We start from the raw sequence: 20,722 nt of genomic DNA on the forward strand, positions 1-20,722 counted from the left end.
GTTGACATCTGCCCGACAGTTCAAGCGCCGTTGGAAGTTTGAAGGAGCAGCAGTGGGTCATTTTGGGCGTTTTGACTCTGAAAAAAGCTGAATGGTCAGCGAGTGCTGTGTTCTGCAGGGTGGAGGCCTGGTGCTTTTTTTCAGAAAGATTGATGTAACTGCTGGTCATGGCAAAGAGTAGTGAAACATCCTCTGCAGAATAATGTGCCTGCATGGGCGGAGTGTGGCACTGCAAAAGGACATTAAGGTCCAAATGTAAACTTTAGGTACTTTCCTCAGTAAAGAGCAACAACCACCCCCCCTCCCCTCCCCTAACCTCCCCCCTCCCACACCTCCAATGGTGTCTGTCACTGCTGTCAGATCTGAACAGCGTGAACACGGATCTGAAACAAGAAGGCAGTGATTATGTCAGGTGGCTTACGGGTCAGCTCGTGGTGTTTCGTGGGTTGCCGGTGACAAAAATAATGGGGACTCTATTTGTGTGCACTCTTTGAAACACTCTCGTTTTTACCATTCACAAAACAAAGACAGAAGTTGGAATGATAAATGTCTACAAAACAAAAGGGAGATTCAAGTTCTCTGCTTCTCATTTGATAACCATAGTCAGCGAGGTTAAGAACAGTGGGCAAAGCAATTGTGGAGCTGTTTGTTTAATTGTTGCATTTTCTGTATCGTGAATATCCCGGCACAACATAGCAGCCCGCTGCAAGAGGGCTTTAGTTTCTGAAATGACCGAGATCCTTTAATATGTGTCGGATGATGTGTTTTGTGTATTCTGTGTTAAGCTGGTGCCATGTTCTGTGCTGTGGTGTGCTGGAGCAGCAGACCGAGGGTAAAACACACCAACAGACTCAACAGACTGAGCTGCAAAGTCAGTAACACTGTGGGTGTGGACCTCGCCTATCTGATTGTGGTGTTTAGACAGTCCTTCCCACCACAACGTACTGGACAGTCACAGGAGGACGATCAACACAAGACTGTTTCCACGATGATCCGCTGCAGGATATCATTCCTACCCATTTCCATCTTGTTTATGTTCTACAATTTGTTTCATTTTACTTTAGAATATTTATTTTGAACAAATTGCACCTTGAATGGAATACCTTTTATTTACAGGATTTTCATATTTTCTATCTTTAACATTTATAGGTTGATTGAGCATCTGTAACAAAGCAACTTCTCCCCTGGCATTCTGACTTGAATTCCAGGGGAGATTATGTAGCTTGTTTAATCTGTTATGACAACAACAGCAGCATAAAGTTAAACCAAAGTTAGCATAGCCTATCATTTAATATCATGGCCCTAGCTGACCAAGTTAGCATTAGCCACCCATCTGCATTCTTATTCAAATATGGTCATATTTGATGGTCATCCAGCTCTGCAAAGAAACAAAATGTAAATTGCTACGATGCAAAAGTCGAGACTGCCCATAAGCTACTGGGTGATATCACTGTGGATGCATCCATCTTTTATATACAGTCTGTGGTTATTTTCATGCTATAGCTCAGTTGTACACAAATGTAATGATACGTGCTATAGATAACATGATAATTGTCAAGGTCCTGAGTCTGGTGACCCAGTGTTTGTGTGTTTGGTTTAAGTTATACTCTGAATTATTCTGTTTGTATGATACTTAGAGTTCCTGGTTTCTAGGTTTCTGTTCTCCGTGTGTTCTATGCTTAGTCTTAGTTGTCTGTCTTTATGTCCTCCCTGTGCACCACGTCCTGTTACTTTTTGTCTCAGCTGTGTCTCCCTCCTGTTGTGCATTTCGCTCGTTACCTTGTGTGTAATTGTGCTTCTCTCTGTCCCTCGTTTTCCCCCATGTTGCCTTGGCTTGTCATCCTGTGTGTCTCCTCTGGATACCTCTTCTCTCCTTCCCCTCACATTTCCAGGTTTTCTACATTTTTGTTTCCAGTTTTCAGGCTTCATGTAGTGTTTAGTTTTCCTAGTAACAGTTCCTTTAGCCGCCTGTAGTCGTTCTTTGCTTAAATTTGTAGTTTTGTTCAGTTCAATAAAAACTCGCTTTCTTTTCATCGTCACCCTTCATCTCCGATTGCCTGTGTTTGAGTCCACACTTCATTCATTTCATTTCGGCTGCCGTGACAATAATAAGAAATTAACAGGTAAAACTTCTCCTATGTTAGATAACTAAAAAGCATATTCAAATAGGACGTTACTTTAAAGAGTATAAAAAGTGGTGGTGTGCAATACTCCCGATTTTGGCATTGATCCCAAGTAAATACAGGGCCGGTACTGACAATAGTTAATAGGAATGTATTTTTTCCTTTACTTTGGGTTTTCTCCTGGGTGCAGCACACCAAGCTGTAAAGAACAATTATATAAGCAACATCCTTCACTGGATTCTTGCTGAAAAGTGACAAATTAAAATAATAGGAATTCAATAAAAACTGGAAGTTTAAAGCAAATGATATAAGAAAAAAAAGCTAAGGGACGCTAAACTGATTCCATAGAGGGAGATCATAATTCTCATTAAGCAGCACACATCACAGCACAAACTGAGATCTTATAAAAATGAAACAGAGTTCAGCTTTAAATGTCATTCATTTCCAGGGTGCAGCAGCACTCCCGTGCTTTCAGTAATGTGGAATTCATAGCACAAAAATAGCATCTGAAACTCTTTTCATTTCATAGTGAGATGTACTGATCTTGAAAGAAGAACGTCAGCTCTGGTATTTATAGCGTAGCTTCCTGTCTGCTAACAGAAACAGATGTGACAAGACATGGCGGACAAAGCGCCACTGTTTTGAACGCCCTTCCACGACGGGATAAAAATATGTCTTTACCGCATCCACTTTACTCAAACCAGGGTGTGCCCAGTCACCTACATGTTCCTGAAGGAATAACAGACAAGAAGGCCAAATAAATAGAGAGCGTGACTCTCAAGGAAGTGGTAAGGTTTTATTAAAGGCCACGTGAAAAGGAGAATGGGAGCAAACCAAGCCCAGAGAGACACAACAGACCCTGATTTCTTAAACAAAGTCAGGTTCGTATTACTCGACGCCTTTTGTGCTCCCTGTTCCAAAGGAGTTATGCGAAGAGCTGCAGACTACGTTGACCTGCATCAGCGTTAACGAGAACATCCCGTTCCGAGTCTCAAAATGCTAATACAAGGAAATCTCCCGTCATCCTGGAGGAGAGGAAACTCCCTGCTTTTGTTGTGCTGCGGCCAACCCACGCAGCAGCAAAACAATAGATATTTTTAGCCCCCTTTGTCAAATTTAACCCACTTAGCAGTGCCGTTAAACTAAAATTGCTATTTTCATTTCTTGAGGGTTTTCGGCAAGCAGAGTCCTGTCTCCTGCTCGCTGCTTTGATGAAACACTTATGGCTGAAAAGTGTTTCTTGTTTTGCTTTTTTCCCTCCTTTGTCATAGGACGTGCGGTGAGGTGCACTCAGAGCCCACGGTACCAAACAAAGCTTCACAGTTAAGTGCTTGTTATGTCTGTGCTTCAGACGCTGCACCGTATATTTACAGAAAAAGATTTGGCTCTTTTATCCTCCCTTTAAATTTCCTTAACACAAAGGATCCCACACCAGCCTGTTTGTCTGTCTGTGGGGAAGCCGATCATGACACACGGGGGAAACATGAGAAGAAGAACAGAGGGAAGCAGTCGACCAATTCATTGTCCCGACTTGAGGATTCAGGGGGACGAAAACACACGGAGGCATGCAGTGAGAGAGGAATTCCCCTCAGTAGGTTCAAATGATTGCAGATGTGCGCCTGGCGGACCGCTACTGTGCACATCTGGGCCCAGAAAGCTGCCCCGCGCCTCCTCTTCCATCCGCCGAGCCCTCCACGTCTCATCTGTATAACGCTGCCCTGCGCTCTACCCTGGAAAAGTAATTAGGTGGAACACATGGCCGCGGTAAACTGCTGCTTGCCAGGCAGCCAGAGTACCGGCTGCGGTGGATCTGTAGCAGAGCGTGTATCACGGGAGTCCTGAAAAGGCCATTATCTTGGCGGCGGGGAGAATAGATTTTGGCGTGCGGAAAGTTTGGGGGATTTCAGAGAGGAGAGATGCAGCCTGTAAGCTTTGGTGCTGCTGGAGGTCAGCAGTAGTCTACAGCCTCTGCAGAATTTCAATTTTAGCATGTAGTTTTATGAACTCCAACACATGTGGGCATTTTGAAAGGCACAGTCTACTCTTGGTATTAAAAACAGAGGCATTAATGAGTAAGCATGCTTGCCTGGGCAGTTTGTTGCTAGATTTGGAGGACAAGATGTCCTGTTGAACAGAGAATTACTTTTACTCATCGACCTGTAATAACACTCATATAAACCGGAGTCATCGCCTGGCACCTTTTACCTGACACACACCTGTTTTATCTCCTGAAACGGAGCCGTGCACCTGAGTCAGGCTGGCGTGTTTGTGTTCAGTCAGAGACAACAGCCGTTTCACACGAGCTAAAAGTCACACGGCGCGCATGCACACCGCCGCTCGCTCACGCTGCTGGGAAATTCCCAGCAAAAAATTCCACTCTAGCAGTCCTCTGTGAACACATTCCTGAGTTTTTCATAACATCTCACAGCTGAAATGAAAGCCAAACTTGCAGTTATGGGGCAGTTTTGAAGATCCAGTTTACCCTGAAGCTAACAATAAATCTTCCCAGACCGAGGATACTGCATGTAAGCTCATATCCCTGCTAGATTTCCTGGATGCAGCTCACTCTGGGAATGTCAGAGAGCTTGAAGGAACAGGCAGAGGATGAGACGAAAGGAATTCTCTAGGTGCTTGAAAGTATTTTTTTTAAATCTGAATGTGTATTAAGGTTAATTAACGAACCAGGGTCTATGCTTCTGCCACGCCAGCACCTTGTATGGTTTGTATAATTTTCAGGAACAGCTTTCTCATTCCAAATTCCCCTTGAATTCCCTTCACTGACTTCACAGCTATTTATTCCGAATCCCGTTTGCCTATCTAACATAACCAAATAAGGTCGATGAGAGCATGATTTCCATTTGCGGACAATGTGGATACACAATTAATGAATACATAAGTGTGCAAAAAGGGGGATTTTTATAGGGGGGTAACTGGGATCTTTCATTTTCTCCTTATTAGCGCACCGCAATCTATCAAGCAGTGGTCACACTTCAAGGGTGCTTAATATTTGGTAGCACAACAGTATAATTTTCTTGTACACTGCTGACACCGGTTTGATATTTCTCTTTCATCCTCGTGTATATACTGGTCCAAAGCCCGGTTGGTTTGGCCGCTGCTGCACGGTTCAGTTGGCATTGCTGCGATTGCAGCAGGGTGTTTCCTCTCTTCCTAAGCCATCAGGAGATCACTGACTTCAGTCTGTTATTACTGAGGCCACCACCAAATAATGGCCTCCAAAATTACTTGACATGGGCTTTCCAGTTTTTTTTGTATCTACCATCCCTCTTTCTCCTGGTATTGTGCAGTTTTTCCACTTTATTGCATTTCAGAAATGACCCGCTGACTTCGACAGCTGAAATTAGAAATACAGACTGTAGCAGGCAATAGTCTCTTACTGTTGACACAAATTTAAGAGAAAGGCCCATGTTTTGGCTGGTTTTTTTTTTTAAATAAATACATAAGGGAAATTTTCAGAGAACTTTAATAACGTTTAAAAAAAAGCCACACACACACAACATTACTGCTTTGTATACTTTGATCAAATCATTTTAAGAAGTGCAAAAAGTTATGCAATGCTAGCAACTTTATGCTAGTTTATGTAGGTAATTATCATTTAGCTTTGTAGTTGTCATCAAGGCTGCTGGGGCAGCAATTGCTCTTTAGCTCAGTTTTCTAGACATGGCTTAAACATGGTCTTAAACTAAACATTTTATTCAAAGTCTAGGACTAAGCTTAATTCATGTCTATAAAGCTGGCTAATACTGTTAGCTGACCTGAGCTTGTGCTAAGCCAAGCTAGCACTGGGGGCATATTTGAGTTAGCTTAGCAATTAGCTCACTAGATTTTCTTATTCTTATTTTCATTGTTCTTTTCATGCCATTTTTCTTAAAGCAGTTAGAACAGCAAAGTAACATTTGTTTCTTTATTACTGGCGAGTTGGTGAATGTAGCGGAGCATAGCTGAGGCCTAGCTAGAGAGCTAAAAGCTTTTACAAGGTTTTGTTGTATTTGCAGCTGTCAGTGCCTCAAAGTTACCACAAATTAAGCCTACACTTTAATACATTGACTTCTGGTAATGAAAACTATTTAATTATCAGTCAACTTTGTAAAAAAAAAAAAAAAAAAGTAGCATAAACAGGAGCTGATCCTCCAGTTAAAGCCTGAGGTGCAATGACTAAAGTAGCACTCACTCAGCTTATGAGTAAGGCGTCTCAGCTGCATCACTGTACATTTGGCACTGGAAGTACACATGATGAGATCACTGCACACGAGACTGCAGAGGATGATACAAGGACAGGACACAAGGCACGGTTGATAAAGCCTACTTGGAAAACCTGTCTGAATACGCCTGCTGGCATGTACTGAGAGAGGCTCTGCAAAAGCAGGCGCGAAAGCCAGAGGGGGCTTTGAAAAAGAAAAACAGGGTTTGGGTTTCATGCGTTTCATTTCTGTGACACAGACTGAGACATGTTCACTTCCTCAGCTTAGGAGAAAAGAAGCTCAGGTTGTTCTTGTTGGCTTTTAAGTTTGCCTTCTTCATTTTAATTCTACACATTCAGGCCTAGCTCTAGCGTAGCAACACCCATAGTCTATAGTAAGCCCAGAAACAGGGCCTGTTTGAATATGTCCATCCTACAGGATAACTTGGTGATACATACAGGATAAAGAGGAAGTCTGTGGGAGTGAGATGGCTGTTTAAAACCACTATTGATCTCACCCACCACTCTCACATCCAGGCATGTGGGTTTCTTTGCATATTTGCGTATTTTTAGATTAGACAGAGAACGCATTGACTTCAAAATAAATAGACTCAGCGCCTGTGAATGTCATTTGTTTTGTGTCTGTCCAGGGGATTTCATGTGCTATTCATGTGTTGTTTAAGGTTTTTTTTTTCCTGAGACTTTTATAATAGGATATGTGGGTTAAAACCACGGATACCTCCCCTCCCCTCAACGCTCGCTCTATTGTTACCACAGACACCTGCTCTTAAACAGATCACTCAGAGAAACCCGTCAGCTCTTGCTCACTCGTCATATTATACCATATTGTACGATTCACAGACCCTGTTTTTACTGGAAAAAGAACAAAGAGCGGAGGTCATGTCAAAAAGCTGAACTTTACCGATCGTTACTGCACACTTACCATCACAAAGTCGTTAAGGCTGGAAACACGTCAAAGAAACCTCTGGGAGGTCACAGCCTTGAAATACCCCCTTACTAACATTTATTTTAAATCAGGAGAGGACTCGAGGGGGAACACAAAGGACTTGCATGTGATAAACTGCACAACTTGTAGTGTGCGGCATGATTGTGTAACCATCGTAATTTCTGCTCTTAGCAGTTAACCTGCCTTTGACTTTGGCTTAAACTGCACTGTCACTGCACCGCATCATTATCAAAGTTAAATTCTCAATTTTCCAGCTACAACTCAACAAAATGAAACGTGGATATTTTGGGGGCAACTGTATAAACATGTCCTAACCGCCTGACATAAACACTTGGAAAGTTGTTCATGCTGCATAAGAATTACGATGCTGGCCCCGTCACGTGGACCCACAGCACCAGTTGTTATTGGGTGGTGTGTGTTTCTGTTTTCTGGGAGCAGAAAACCTGGATAAATGACAAAGTGCCATAAGTTAAATATATAATATTATAAAGGTGCAATGCGCATATTTTACACATCAATCACACTTTATCAGTGACAGTGAGTACAGATTACCTCATGAAGACACTGGCATGATGTCTTTATGATCACCATGCCAGGTTCTTATTGGAAAGGCAGGCATGTAGACATCCCTACAGACCCTTGTGCTAACCTTCTCATGACAAAATGTACTAAATTTTAGCTGGATTTAATAAGGGGGTCACCACCCGCACCAATGTTTTAAAAGCAAATGCAAGATAAACTGTAAATGGCTTCTCTTACAGTGCAAACTAAGAAAACTGTGGGTTTTATTAGCACTAGCCTTCTCACCTGGTGGTCCGTACCTGTTCACTGTAGCGTGCTGAGCAGGATCCAATTTTTGGAGACGGATCGTAAACCAAGTCAAAATAAAATTGTAGAAATTCACTCACCATAACTGGAGCACAGACTTCTGGATCTGGATCATCTGTTACTGCAGATTTTCAGCACAGCAAAAGGTAAAAAGGCACCAGCACCCCAAACACAGTGTGACCCAAAGTCTTACTAAAATAAAGAAAGGATAAGATAAAAGAGAGAAACTTGTTATGAAGAGAAATGTTAGGTATGTAATGTTAGGTATAGCTACCATCCATCCATGCGTTTTGTTGCACTTGTCTCTATTGGGGTCGTTGGAGAGGGCTGGAGCCTATCCTAGCTACCACAGGGCAAGAGGCGGCAGGCACCCTGGACCCTGGACAGGTCACCAGTCAGGGACTAACACAAAGAGACAGACAACGTTCACACTCACATTCACACCTACGAGCCATTTAGAATCATCAGTTAGCCTAACCAAACTAACTGCATGTCTTTGGATGTGGGAGAAAGCAGGAGTACCTGGAAAGAACACCTTTTTTTAACATTGACCCCGTACAGGAACTGACTTAACTGCAGAGCCAGTCTCAGGTGGCAACTTCAGGTTTTGGCATGTTTACGTTGGCTTCATTCTTCACCTCAGAGTTTCCTGTTTGGAGTAAGAAACGGATTCAGAGCCTGCATCGTCTTACTATGCAAATCAGCTGGACATATCAACAAACCTGTCGGGGCAAGCAAAGCTGCAAAGGTTCCGCCTGCTACAGCTACTGCCATTGCATTCATTATCGTTTACAAAGTAATTATATGGAAAGAACTGGCCTTACTGGTATGCTACGCAATGGCTGCGCTGTGTTTCGCTTTCCATTGTACAGTCAGTTTAGTGCCCCCATTTCCAGAAGAGATGAGTAGCAAGTGTTCCAGTTTGATCATCAGAGCAGCGCCGTAGTGAATGGGGTCACACCAAGTGGATAGTCAAAAAAGTGCAATTTTCTTGCTAGTTAAGTAAATACGAGCCTATTCATTAACTGGCAGACGGCCAGCTCACCAAAGCCGGAGTGCAGACGTTTGATGGAGGGGAAAGTTTGCTCTTGTGTCAACCACCAGATCATCACACCAGACAGGAAACCAAGGTTTATTATAGCTATGATATAAACCAGCTGTGATCTTTATCTCACGCTTATGTTATTTACATCTCAAAACCACACTTAGTGCATACTGTACATGCTGATCCCTGTCCAAAGCACAGCCAAAAACAAACCAAAACAAAATGTATGCAAACAGACGGGAACGACGGCATTCTCTGTTCTGCTTAATGCCTCTCAGCACAACACGCGAAAGCATTTCCAAGTAACTGTGGCACCACTAATTGCAACACACCTTGAGGCTGCTGTTGCAACCATTTAAGCATTTGCAACATGACAAATCACTCAACAATTTACAAAGAACAACATGCAAATTCTAAAGAATATGCATATAGAAGAAGGAAGTAACACAAAGCATTATCTCTCTCTTTCACACACACACACACACACACACGTTCAGCAGACTTATATCATCTTTGCATCACTCAGCACTTTAGTGCACTTTAGATAAGCCGTTCCCAGAAGCTGCTCACGGCACTGGGGTTCTTAGAACCTCAGCGCTGTGTTTTGGTTTGTAAAATGATTTTTTTTTGCCTGCTTTATGTCTTTAGGGTTTCTCGCAATATGAAAAATTGAGGGGAAAAAAAGTGATTTCAGGGAAAGTTTTTCAAATACACATTTAAGAATGTTCATTGTCATGGAAAGAAAACGTTTCATACAAAGTGAGTCAAAAAGTGCTGACATTTCATCTTACACCGTCAAGGTTTTCAGAGAAGGGCTTAATCACGCCGTTCCCCTCGTTGCTTAATATCTAAACTTTTGAGCTTGGAAAACATTAACCAGGCTGTGGCTTTCTGAAAAAGTATTTTCATCGACAGCGGAGATCCCCCTGCACTCCAGAAATCAGCCCCACGCCTCTTTGTGCTGGCGAGGGGGTGGGGGTCTTTCTGGTTTCAGATGCAAATGCTGCGAGCGTTGCACCGATGCAGCTCGAGCTAGCCGCGCTTTCACGCACTCAGAACAGAAGCTGGAGGAGACAAAGAGAGAAAGACAGCAGAGATGGGGAAGGAAGGGGACAGGCATTGTGATGGAGGGGGCATCTGCAGGGGACGGTCGAGGTCATGAAATGTCAAAGCAAAAAAAAAAAAAAACGAGAGGTGCACAAAGCTCAGTGATTTCATACCATCATCATTTCTATATTTGGCCTTCTTTGATAGAGTCATGTAAAAAGTCCTATTAATAGTCATTTTTCTACAAACTGGACATTTTGGAGTTTTTTTGTGCTGCACACTTAAAAAGGAGTGTTTGTGGTTGTGCATGAGTGGATGCATTTTTGTCTTTTTTGTAATACAAGGTTTTGAGCTCACATGATTAATCGCGTGGTCTTTTTTTTTTACCATCGTATGACATCTACTGTGTGCGGGGCTGAGTCACAGGGTTAAATTCAAATGCCCTCCCATGTGTGACATTTATCACTAATTACTTTTCACTAAGTTTTTTGTTTTTTTTTCCCACAAAGACATAATCATAAAATTTTACAAGGAAGCCCAAGATTTGACTTCTGTTAATCATATCGACACAAAATCACACTGAACAGGTTTTGTGAGTCATCACCTGGATGTGGTAGTAACTCATAAAGAGGAAGTGATCATCTTTTGTTCAGCTGCATTAGACAGAGGGGAAAACCCGGCTGACACATGGACATTAGACGCTTCTTCATGAATAAGGAAATGGGAATTGGCCATTGACCAGGATACCCGACAGTGATTTTTGTTCCTTGAAATGATCATGTTGCCTCTGTTCGGGTTTTTTTATTTTATTTTATTGTTACACAGCGGCATCACTTTCACCTTGGCTTGTTATGTGATATGGAGAAGTTGAAATCTATTTTCACTTTCGTGCAGCAGGATATCATTTTGTTTCTTTTAAATATAGTCTGCGCCATATTTTATTGGTGTCCAGATATAGAAAAGGGGAACTGGTTTCATTTGTGACAAGGCAATATACAGCTACAGTTTTAGCCTTTAATCTCATGCAGTAGTGCACAGTGTAGCGCACGAATTCATGTTGTATGTATTCAAAACACCAATGTTACAATGTACATCGGGACTGCGCCAGACACATGCTGATTAGATTCTGCACACAGAACTTACTCATTACACTGTAAGGATCTGTTGGTGTATCTGGTAGTACTCGTCACAGTTCACAGGAAACATTAGTGATTACGGAAAGAACACATTTTTATAAATGCTCAAAAATCCTGGCATCTCTCCATGCATGCACAATGTTTCAGTCAATCAGCAGCCATTTAAAACTTTTCCAAGTAAAGCCCAGGTGTGAACAATGAAATGAATCACTGGCTCTATGTATTGTAAGTGCTACCTCACTGGCAGCTCACACTGGGACACATAATGCTTTTTCTTCTACAGTAAGACAATGACATGTAGAACTCTAATAACTTTTGCTGAGTTCTAATTCGGCACGACATGTTTTCTGCATGAGTTTCTCAGTCTTTCACAACGCTGGAGGAGTTTTGGGCCTCTGTTCTTTACAGCGTTGCTTCAGTTTTGGGGCCTGTGGGCGTTCATTTACGCACAGCTCTCTTAAGGTCACAGGATTTCAGTCAGGTTCAGGTCTGGACCTTAACTGTGTCACTGCAACACCGTGATTCCTTACTTTAACCAAATCCTCACACCCCTCCACCACTGTCCTTGACAGCTAGTATGAGGTATTTGTACTGATATGCTGTGTTTGGGTTTCACCAAGCATGGCACTTTGGTCTCCTCTGTCCAAAGGACATTGTTCCTGAAGTCTTGTGCCTTGTTAAGATGTAACTTTGTAAACCAAAGTGTTGCCTCCATGTTCTTTTTAGAAAGAAGAGGCTTTCTCCAGGTAGCCCTTCCTAATAATACTGTACTGCCATAAACTTGAACCTGCTAACTGAAGATTGTGAGATTTTATTCCTTTTTTTAGTTTCGCAATGGTAAATTTGCTGGGACGTCCCATCAGGGAGCATTGTGTTAACGCACACCTCCAGACCTGCAAACTGTTGACATTTCTGCTTTTTACAGAGGTGCTCACATTTACTGATGGTCAATTAATCAAGTCCATTTGAATAACAGCACCTGGCAGCTATTCATCTTCTTAATATCCATGGACGCAGTAAGGGTGCACATAGTTTTTCTAATTTTATGTTCCCATTACTGATGCATACTTTTGTTGCAGGTTGCATGTAAGCAGTCAACATGCTGTAAGTGCTCCGTGCCAACGGGAAATTGTAAAAATACATCACTTCCTCATTGTTTCGGGTAATACAGACTATACTGCTACATATGGAACAGATACAAAGTCAGTTACTGTTACCACTATACATTTCTCTTTCTTTGGCCATTAACTGAACTTAATTAATGGCTAAAGAATTTTAATAAAGTTAAAGTTGGGGTGAAATAGATCCTTACAAGCCTTACAGACTCCTATGTTTTAGATATCAACATAATAGAAGCATATAGGATTAGTGAGATGTGGTTCTGCATCACTGCTGACAGTAAGTCAGTTGGTGGTGATGTCGCGTGGTGATGTTTTAATGTTTTGTTTTGGGCTTTTTTAGATACCATACATATTTCATAGATCACTTTGTTTTTGGTAATCAACAATTTTCATTGCAATTAGTAATAATGACGTCAGAGTGTTGTGTTATGTATGAGTATAACAGAAACAAGTGACAAGCGAGGTCAAAGAATGGCCCTTAGGAAACTCTCTTATCTTAAATTATAAGAAAACTGAAATCGTGGTTTTTGATGGTAATTTTCCTCACAGACAACTTCGGACCTGGAAAAGCTCATCCACGCCTTTGTGACCTCTAGGCTGGATTACTGCAACTCCCTTTATTTCAGTCTTCATTCTGCCCTTCTTCATAGACTGCAAACTGTTCAAAATGCGGCGGCACGCCTTCTGACCGGAACTGGGAGGTTTGCCTCTATTACCCCTGTTCCAGCTGACCTGCACTGGCTACCCATTAAATACCGCATCCAATTTAAAATACTGCTGCTTACCTTTAAAATGATCAACAACACAACCCTGAGCTACCTTATCGAACTCCTTAGCTCATACATTCCCGCTCGAGCACTAAGATCATCTACTCAGTTACTCCTGGTGCAGCCAAGATCTCGTCTGAAGTCTAGAGGCGACCGTGCGTTTGCCTTGGCTGCACCAGATTTATGGAATAACCTTCCTCTTGCTATCCACGCGTCTGATTCTCTCCAGTCATTTAAATCACGGTTAAAAACCCATTTATTTAACCTTGCCTTATTTAGAATAGAATAGAATAATCCTTTAATTGTCCCACAAGGGGAAATTTGGTTGTAACAGCAGCCAAAAAGACAAATATACAAACAAACAGTACACAGGACACGGAACAGAAACATACACAATTTTTTCATACATATTTACATTAAGGACAATGGTTACTATAAACAGAGAGTACTGTACAGTTATTAAATTAAATAAAAATAATTACAGGTAAGAGGCAAACCAGGTTGTAGTGCGAATTGGTTAATTAACTAACTTATTGCAGTTACAGCATTGACGTAAACATCTATGTTTGTTGGGAGCAGTTCAGATTGTACAGTCTGACAGCTTAATCTGATCCTTACTTACTCTATTTCACCTTTTATACATGTGCTTTTAACATGTTTTACTTGATATGCATTTTATGCTATTCCTGTGTATTAGTGACACTGACCTGTTACCATACCTGGTACTTTGTTATGGTCCTATAATATTTAATCATATTTAATATTTATAATATTTATGTCTTATTTTCTGTCTTTTATGTGAAGCACTTTGGTATACCATTGGTTTTAAATGTGCTCTATAAATAAAGTTGTATTGTATTGTATTGGATAAGCAAGTATGCTAGAAGAAGTACTCACACACTGTTTAGGAATAGCTCAAAACATGCGACATGCTACACTGAAATTATTTTTACAAATTTAAATTCAGTGTCTAAACCCATATGGAAAAGATATAAATAAATCTTATAAAGTTTGTATCTGTCTTGTGTGAAACTTGTATGAAAAGCACACAAGAGTGAAAACAGATATAAGATCCCTTGAAAAATTATATAATTAAACTTGTATGTTTTGGATACTTAGTAAAATAATATATGGAAGTAATGAGAAAGTGGCCACTTTCATGAGTAAATCATATACGTTTTTACTATTTCTTTTCCATGTGGGAAATTTTGTAACAATAAAAATGTTTAGAGCTACACCAATTGCGCAGCCTCAGTTGTAAATTTGCATTATTCAACATCATGACAGTAAAATATATTTACTAATGCATTTTTGTGTAATGCAAGATCAAATGTAAATAGCATTTTTATGGTGAAGCTGAGGTGTAGCTACTTATAACCACTTCAATTCCTGATGGCAAGTTCAAACTTGTGCTCATAGAGCAGTCTATAAAGACATAATAGGCTTGTAATCTGAAATAATAAAACGTTTAGAGATGACAATTAAAAGAATGTAGTGCGGGGACAAGACTTATGGATAATACTTGGAGAAATGCTCTCTTCACTGCAAAATAGCTGATAAGTGGACATGATGAGTAAATGTAACAAACTGGAAAACCAGCTTATATTTCTTTGTGAAGGCTTAAAAGATCGTATGTCATAAAAAGTAAGGACAGGTTTGACCACATGTTATTGTGTTATTGTACATTTTTCCTTTACCAGAAACCACAAACATCAGTAGGACCCTTGGTTTTATCACCATAGAAACGAAGCAGGCCTTTGTCACCGGATGAAGTTCACGTCCCTTCAGTTCAGTTCCGGGTAGAAATAGTGTGCATCAAGTGAAGTCTGCTTGCAAATTCATTTGGACGAACTTCTCGGCCAACTTATCCTTGTAAAATGTCCCGAGGCTCGAGTGCAGGGTTTGATCGACACATTACCATCTTCTCTCCTGAGGGCAGACTCTATCAAGTCGGTCAGTATGGGGATCTGTTTACATAAAAAGCCGGTTCGCTGGCTTACTTGTTTGCTAGCTAGCTAAATGCTCTGTCATGGTTCGCTTAGCCGAGGTTATAGTTGATTAAAAGCGACCCGCCAAATCGAAAGTAGTATGATATGTGACCACCACAGTCTTACTAATCCTGTGCGAGTTGTTATTATGGGGCTCCTTTTACGACGCTACTATCAAACTAAACACAGGGGATCAAAATAGCTAGCTGGCTGTTAGGCTAGTTAGCATAGTTAGCATTGCAGCCAAGCAAGCTGATTCATTGCTGAATGAATCAACGTGTTGTTCAGTTAAATATATTGGCTAAATAAAGTATTTTTTTGTGACTGCACTACATTTAGCTTTTTTGCAATTTTTCTTCGTCACAGGAATATTATTTTGTCTGAGAGCTGCTAGTTGGATGGATTGAAAGAGACAAGATAACATTTAATATTGTAAATTAGCGGTTTTTCCTCTAATAAAGCTGAACTGAACATGGCCATGAATTTTGTTGCTGTCTTCTAATCAGCAGTCATTCTACAGATGCCCGAGCACCTGCAGCAACAGTTAAAATCAAGTCAAAGGTTTGCAAATTTACTCAAAGTGAAGGGTTTTAAATGACACTATTTTACTACTACTGCTTTGGATGTAATGTTTGAAGCCAGACTACACAGAATTGGTACATAATTCGCTGTCAGCTGCTCAACCAGATGACATCTGATAATAGTTCTTCACTTGTGGCCCCAATTTTCCAGCTGAACAAAACAGCTCTCTGTGACTGTTAACCACGAATCCTAATGCTTGTAGCCATTGTCAAGCAAACGTGTGCTTAAAGACACCCTCTTTGTTTTTCTTTTGCAGAATATGCTTTCAAGGCCATAAACCAAGGTGGGCTCACGTCAGTAGCAGTCAGGGGAAAGGATTGTGCAGTTGTTGTAACACAGAAAAAAGTACCGGTGAGTTGATGTCAGATTGCTTGTTATTATTTTCTTACAGCCATAACAGTAGCAGTGTTATGAGAAGGGCTATAGATGTTCTGAAATTTGGAGTAGTAGTTAGAAACAAATGAATAAATAATGCAACCGTCCCTCCATCCATCCATGCTGCTTCTACTGCTTTCTGTGCTGAGGTTGTGTGGCTTTTCTCCTGTTACTCCAGCTTCCTCCCACAGTTCAGAGACCAGCATGCGTTAGGTTAGTTGGTGATTCTAATTTGGCCTTGGTTGTGAGAGTAAGTGTGAATGCTTGTTTGTCTTTCTGCGGCGACCCCATGACAGACTAACAACCTGTCAACGGTATACCCAGGCTCCCAAAACCGTCTCATATGCATAATTCTGGGATAATGTGGAAAGTGACCCTCTTTGCACGAAAATATGGTCCAAGTAGTTGAACTGTTCCTAAGGCTCTTCGTCGCCCAATCTTTAAACATTTACCCAGCACAAAGTTGATGTCACACAGCAGGTAAACATCAGCATCTACCATGTGTAAATGCCACAGATGTTTGGCTGGTATATCTGTGCATCCTAAGAACTAACCGTTAAAACCTGCACCAATCAGGAGTCGCTACAGCAGATCATCTGCCTCCATTTCACCCTATGCCCAGCATCCTCTGTCACACCGACTCTCTGCATGTCCTCCTTCTCTGTGGTCTTCCCCTTTTCCTCCTGCCTGGCAGCTCCAGCTTCAGCATCCTTTGTCCAGTATATCCACTCTCGTTCATCAGCACATGTCCAAACGTTCTCAGCCTCAGCTCTCTATGTTTGTCTCCAACCTGCTAAACCTGAGCTTATGTACTCATTTCTAATCCTAATTCTAATCTAAGACCAATTAACCGTTAGAACTAGCAGTGGAATTTGTACTTTACAATTTGCATTTAGCCCGGGTAACAATTGAGAACACAGATGGCCGTAAAACAAACAAACAAAAACAACTTTTTCAGAATTAGCACTGGACCAAAGCGCCCAGAGCTCCTGATTGGCAGTCCAATTAAGCTCAACAAGTAATTCGGGTTGGCTCATCACAGAGGTTTAAAATAGCTCATTCAAGTCCAACACCAGAACCACAATAGAAACTTCCAGTTTCCCTTATGTTGAGCTGTGAATGATTGCTTACAGCATGTTAGTGTGATGAAAGCTGCAGTGCTTAATGGCAATAAGTGACCTGGAAATAAGAGTTAATTTAGTTCATGATGTAATCATTTCGAAGTGATTAGAGGCCTTCTGCAAACTGACCTGTAGTTACCAGCACGATGTCTGCCCAGCTTTCACGGCTCAGCGCGATATCCTGTTCATCCAATGGAAACAGTTTGTGCACTGGCAAAATGTTTCAGGCACAACTGGTGTAGTTGGGGACAAACAAACAAACGGGTTACAGTCCAGCCTGTGAGAGAGAAACCTAAACTCTGAGGGGAATTTAAGAGGCGGTGTTTTACACAGCACATCCCAGTGTAGATTTAAGGAGATTTTTACAGGTTTTAAATAAAATGAAAAATGTCACATTTTTTTGACAGAATGCATTTTTCCCCCAAATCGAACTGCTAATTTGCTTCGTTTGTCTCTCCAGCAGCTTGCTCCTTGTTGTGTTTATTTTCTCACGTAATTCTAAAAAGTTCAAACCTGATTGTTACTGATTATATTTACACTAAATGTTTGATAAGTTATGTAATGCACTGAGTAATTTGTCAGTTTCACAGTTCTGTTCCTTTACATGTTCATGCTTTCCTCCTGTACAGGACAAGCTTCTGGATGCCTCCACAGTGACCCACCTTTTCAGAATAACAGATAATATTGGATGTGTAATGTCTGGGATGACAGGTAAGAAACAGGCTCAAAATGTGTAAAATTGTATCAAATCTACTATTGTTACATAAAACTTGAACATTAAAACACCCAAATCCATTTTGTCTTTCAAATATACAGAAACAGCTGTTTAGACAAAGGCTGGTTTTTGATACATAAAAGGGGGAAAAGCATCAGGGTACTTTTCCGAGTTAAACTTGGCGAGTCTTTCTTCTCAGTCCGAGCTCTTACGGCAGCTGACACTTCCTCTTTCCAAGTAATCATTTCTTTTGCAGCAAGAACAACTTTCTTACATAAGTGTGATGTTAGAGACTGGAAGTGTCACATTTATTGGCTTCTTTGGGAAAAGAAATTGACCTTTTTTTTTTTTTTTTTTTTTCTGGTCCATCATTTAATGTGTTACAGCCGATAGCAGGTCCCAAGTCCAGCGAGCTCGATATGAAGCAGCCAACTGGCAGTACAAGTACGGTTATGAGATTCCAGTGGACATGTTGTGTAAGAGGATTGCTGATATCTCACAAGTCTACACGCAGAACGCTGAGATGCGACCACTGGGCTGCTGTGAGTATTGCGCATTCACACTGCTGATTCTCCACGTAGCACTTCATGTCGTTTGAGCGCCCTTTCTAAATGCACGCTAACACGCAGGTATGATCGTGATCGGCATAGATGAAGAGTACGGCCCTCAGGTGTACAAATGCGACCCAGCAGGCTACTATTGTGGTTTCAAGGCCACGGCCGCCGGCGTGAAGCAGACAGAAGCCACCAGCTTCCTGGAGAAGAAAGTGAAAAAGAAACTGGATTGGACCTTTGAACAAACGATCGAGGTATCATAAAAGATTTTCTTTTGCTGGTGTAGCAAAGGTTCATACGGAACAAACACCAATGTGAAAGTAAAGTGTGTGCCTTTGCGGTGGTGGTTTCCAGGCATCCAACATTCTAAGAATGAAAATATCATCAACTTACCTTTTTTCCCCCAACCCTCCTTTTTTTCCCCTTCAGACGGCAATCTCTTGCCTGTCAACTGTTCTCTCCATTGACTTCAAGCCCTCTGAGCTAGAGGTGGGCGTCGTAACAACACAGGATCCCAAGTTCAGGTAAAAGTTCAGCAGCACAACTCTGTTGTATTCCTTTGAGCACTATGAGTCATTAGAGCACACAGTTAGGTTTATTTGAAATAGTATTTTTGCACCAACAAGGTGATTCCCACAGAGGCCTATCTGCAGCAGATGAACAGCATCTTAAAGTTATGTCATTAAAAACTGAGAAGAAATTCAGACCTGCAAGATGTCTCTGGTCCTGTGACAATCTTTGCCCAAATTGTCGTCACTATTTACAGAGCAGGTCAGGAGAGAGTGAGTGTCTGCAGCCACCTGTAAAACACGGTGGAGGCTGTGTCCTGGTTTGGGGCAGTATTGTTGGAGATCTTGTCAAAATTGATGGAATTGTGAACACAGAAGAGCATCATCAGATTGTCCATCATGCAGTACTATCTGGAGAACATCTGATTGACAATGGCTTGTTTCAAAAACACTGCCAGTGCAATTAAAGGATACCTGGACATAAATAGACACAGTGGAGCACCATCGGTCATGCATTGGCCTCGCCAGAGGCGGACCTCAGCATTATTAAAGCAGTGTGGGATCATCCTGACACAGAACAGAACAAAAGGCAGAAACCTCCAAAGAAGAGCTTTGAATGTCCTCCATGAAGCCTGCAGAACTGCTCCTCAAAACAACTTAAAGAAACTGCATGAAAGCTGCCTGAGAGTGTTCAGGCTGTGCTGAAGATCTTCCAAATATTGACTTTTATTTAAATTGTGCAAACCATGTGTTTGCCTCATGCACTTTATTTCCATGAATGTTTGCACATGGTTAAACAAATTGCTGCAGCAATTTCACATTTCCATAGTAAAACACACAGCGACAAGACCTTCGTACAGTATTTGAAATGCTGAAGTACTTAAAAATATTTGAATTTAAGACATCATGTGCTACAGGTGTTTGGCATTAAGTGAAATATCACTTCATAGGGACATATTGTGCTTTTCATCTCATTTACTGTTGCTATGGTGGATGCCTAAATATGGGACGCCACACGAGCAATTGACCCTAATGGGAACATCCCTGTGTGCTCACAATGCTTTGTTAGAGACCCTTTTTTTTCTTAAACTTAGCCCATGTATGGTCATTAAGAGCGCAGAGGCCCCACCCACCTACTGTTCAAACCTTCCACTTACTAGGGTTAGCCAATCAGAAGAAAGTTGTTTAAAGGTAGAGTCAAGATAAACAAAGAGGCTCCACAAGAGCTAACTATATGATAAGTACGGCTTATATTCGACTGTGGATCATGCAAAGCCACCCTGGTAAAGGCCAAGAATAAAGATATGGAGCTGAAAGTGAGCATAAAATGTTCACTTTAAAAACACGAGTTAGATTTTGGAGTCTTTATCTTCATCTCATTTTTGTCCTGCAGGATCCTCGCAGAGACTGAAGTGGACACCCACCTAATGTCCCTCGCCGAGCGGGACTGAGCGAGCAGAGCGGCGTCGCCTGTTGGATTTAGTTAGAGCATGATGGGAAATGCAGTTCCCAGATTGGAGGCTCGTGTTATCTTTGTTTGCTGTACATTTACCCCACTGTTTCATTCAACAATAAAAAGAGGTTTTTTGAGTAAAACTATTATAAATGGGCTGTTTGCATTTTTTATCATTTCTTTTTAGGGCCTC

General features: G+C 41.4%; 1 protein-coding gene and 1 long non-coding RNA gene across 3 annotated transcripts; one reads left to right on the plus strand and one right to left on the minus strand.

Moving 5' to 3' along the window:
* Positions 1 to 750: 750 nt before the first annotated feature.
* Positions 751 to 10,025, minus strand: LOC120725306. 2 transcript variants are annotated; one of them, XR_005694088.1, is made up of 3 exons: positions 8,941 to 10,025; positions 8,639 to 8,765; positions 751 to 8,518 (listed from the first exon to the last, which is right to left on the minus strand). It is a non-coding gene; the product is annotated as an uncharacterized LOC120725306 (long non-coding RNA). The 2 variants fall into 2 exon arrangements; XR_005694087.1 differs by having other exon boundaries at positions 751 to 8,765; positions 8,941 to 9,576.
* Positions 10,026 to 14,993: 4,968 nt separating this feature from the next.
* Positions 14,994 to 20,682, plus strand: LOC120725130 (proteasome subunit alpha type-6). Its single transcript, XM_040017819.1, has 7 exons — positions 14,994 to 15,185; positions 16,059 to 16,153; positions 17,928 to 18,009; positions 18,400 to 18,555; positions 18,643 to 18,821; positions 18,997 to 19,091; positions 20,470 to 20,682. The coding sequence occupies exons 1-7, from the start codon at positions 15,110 to 15,112 to the stop codon at positions 20,525 to 20,527; spliced, it is 741 nt and encodes a 246-aa protein (XP_039873753.1). The 5' UTR covers positions 14,994 to 15,109; the 3' UTR covers positions 20,528 to 20,682.
* Positions 20,683 to 20,722: the final 40 nt, after the last annotated feature.

Source organism: Simochromis diagramma, unplaced genomic scaffold (genome assembly GCF_900408965.1).
Source record: "Simochromis diagramma unplaced genomic scaffold, fSimDia1.1 OVJJ01000802.1, whole genome shotgun sequence".
NCBI classification, from domain to species: Eukaryota; Metazoa; Chordata; class Actinopteri; order Cichliformes; family Cichlidae; genus Simochromis; species Simochromis diagramma.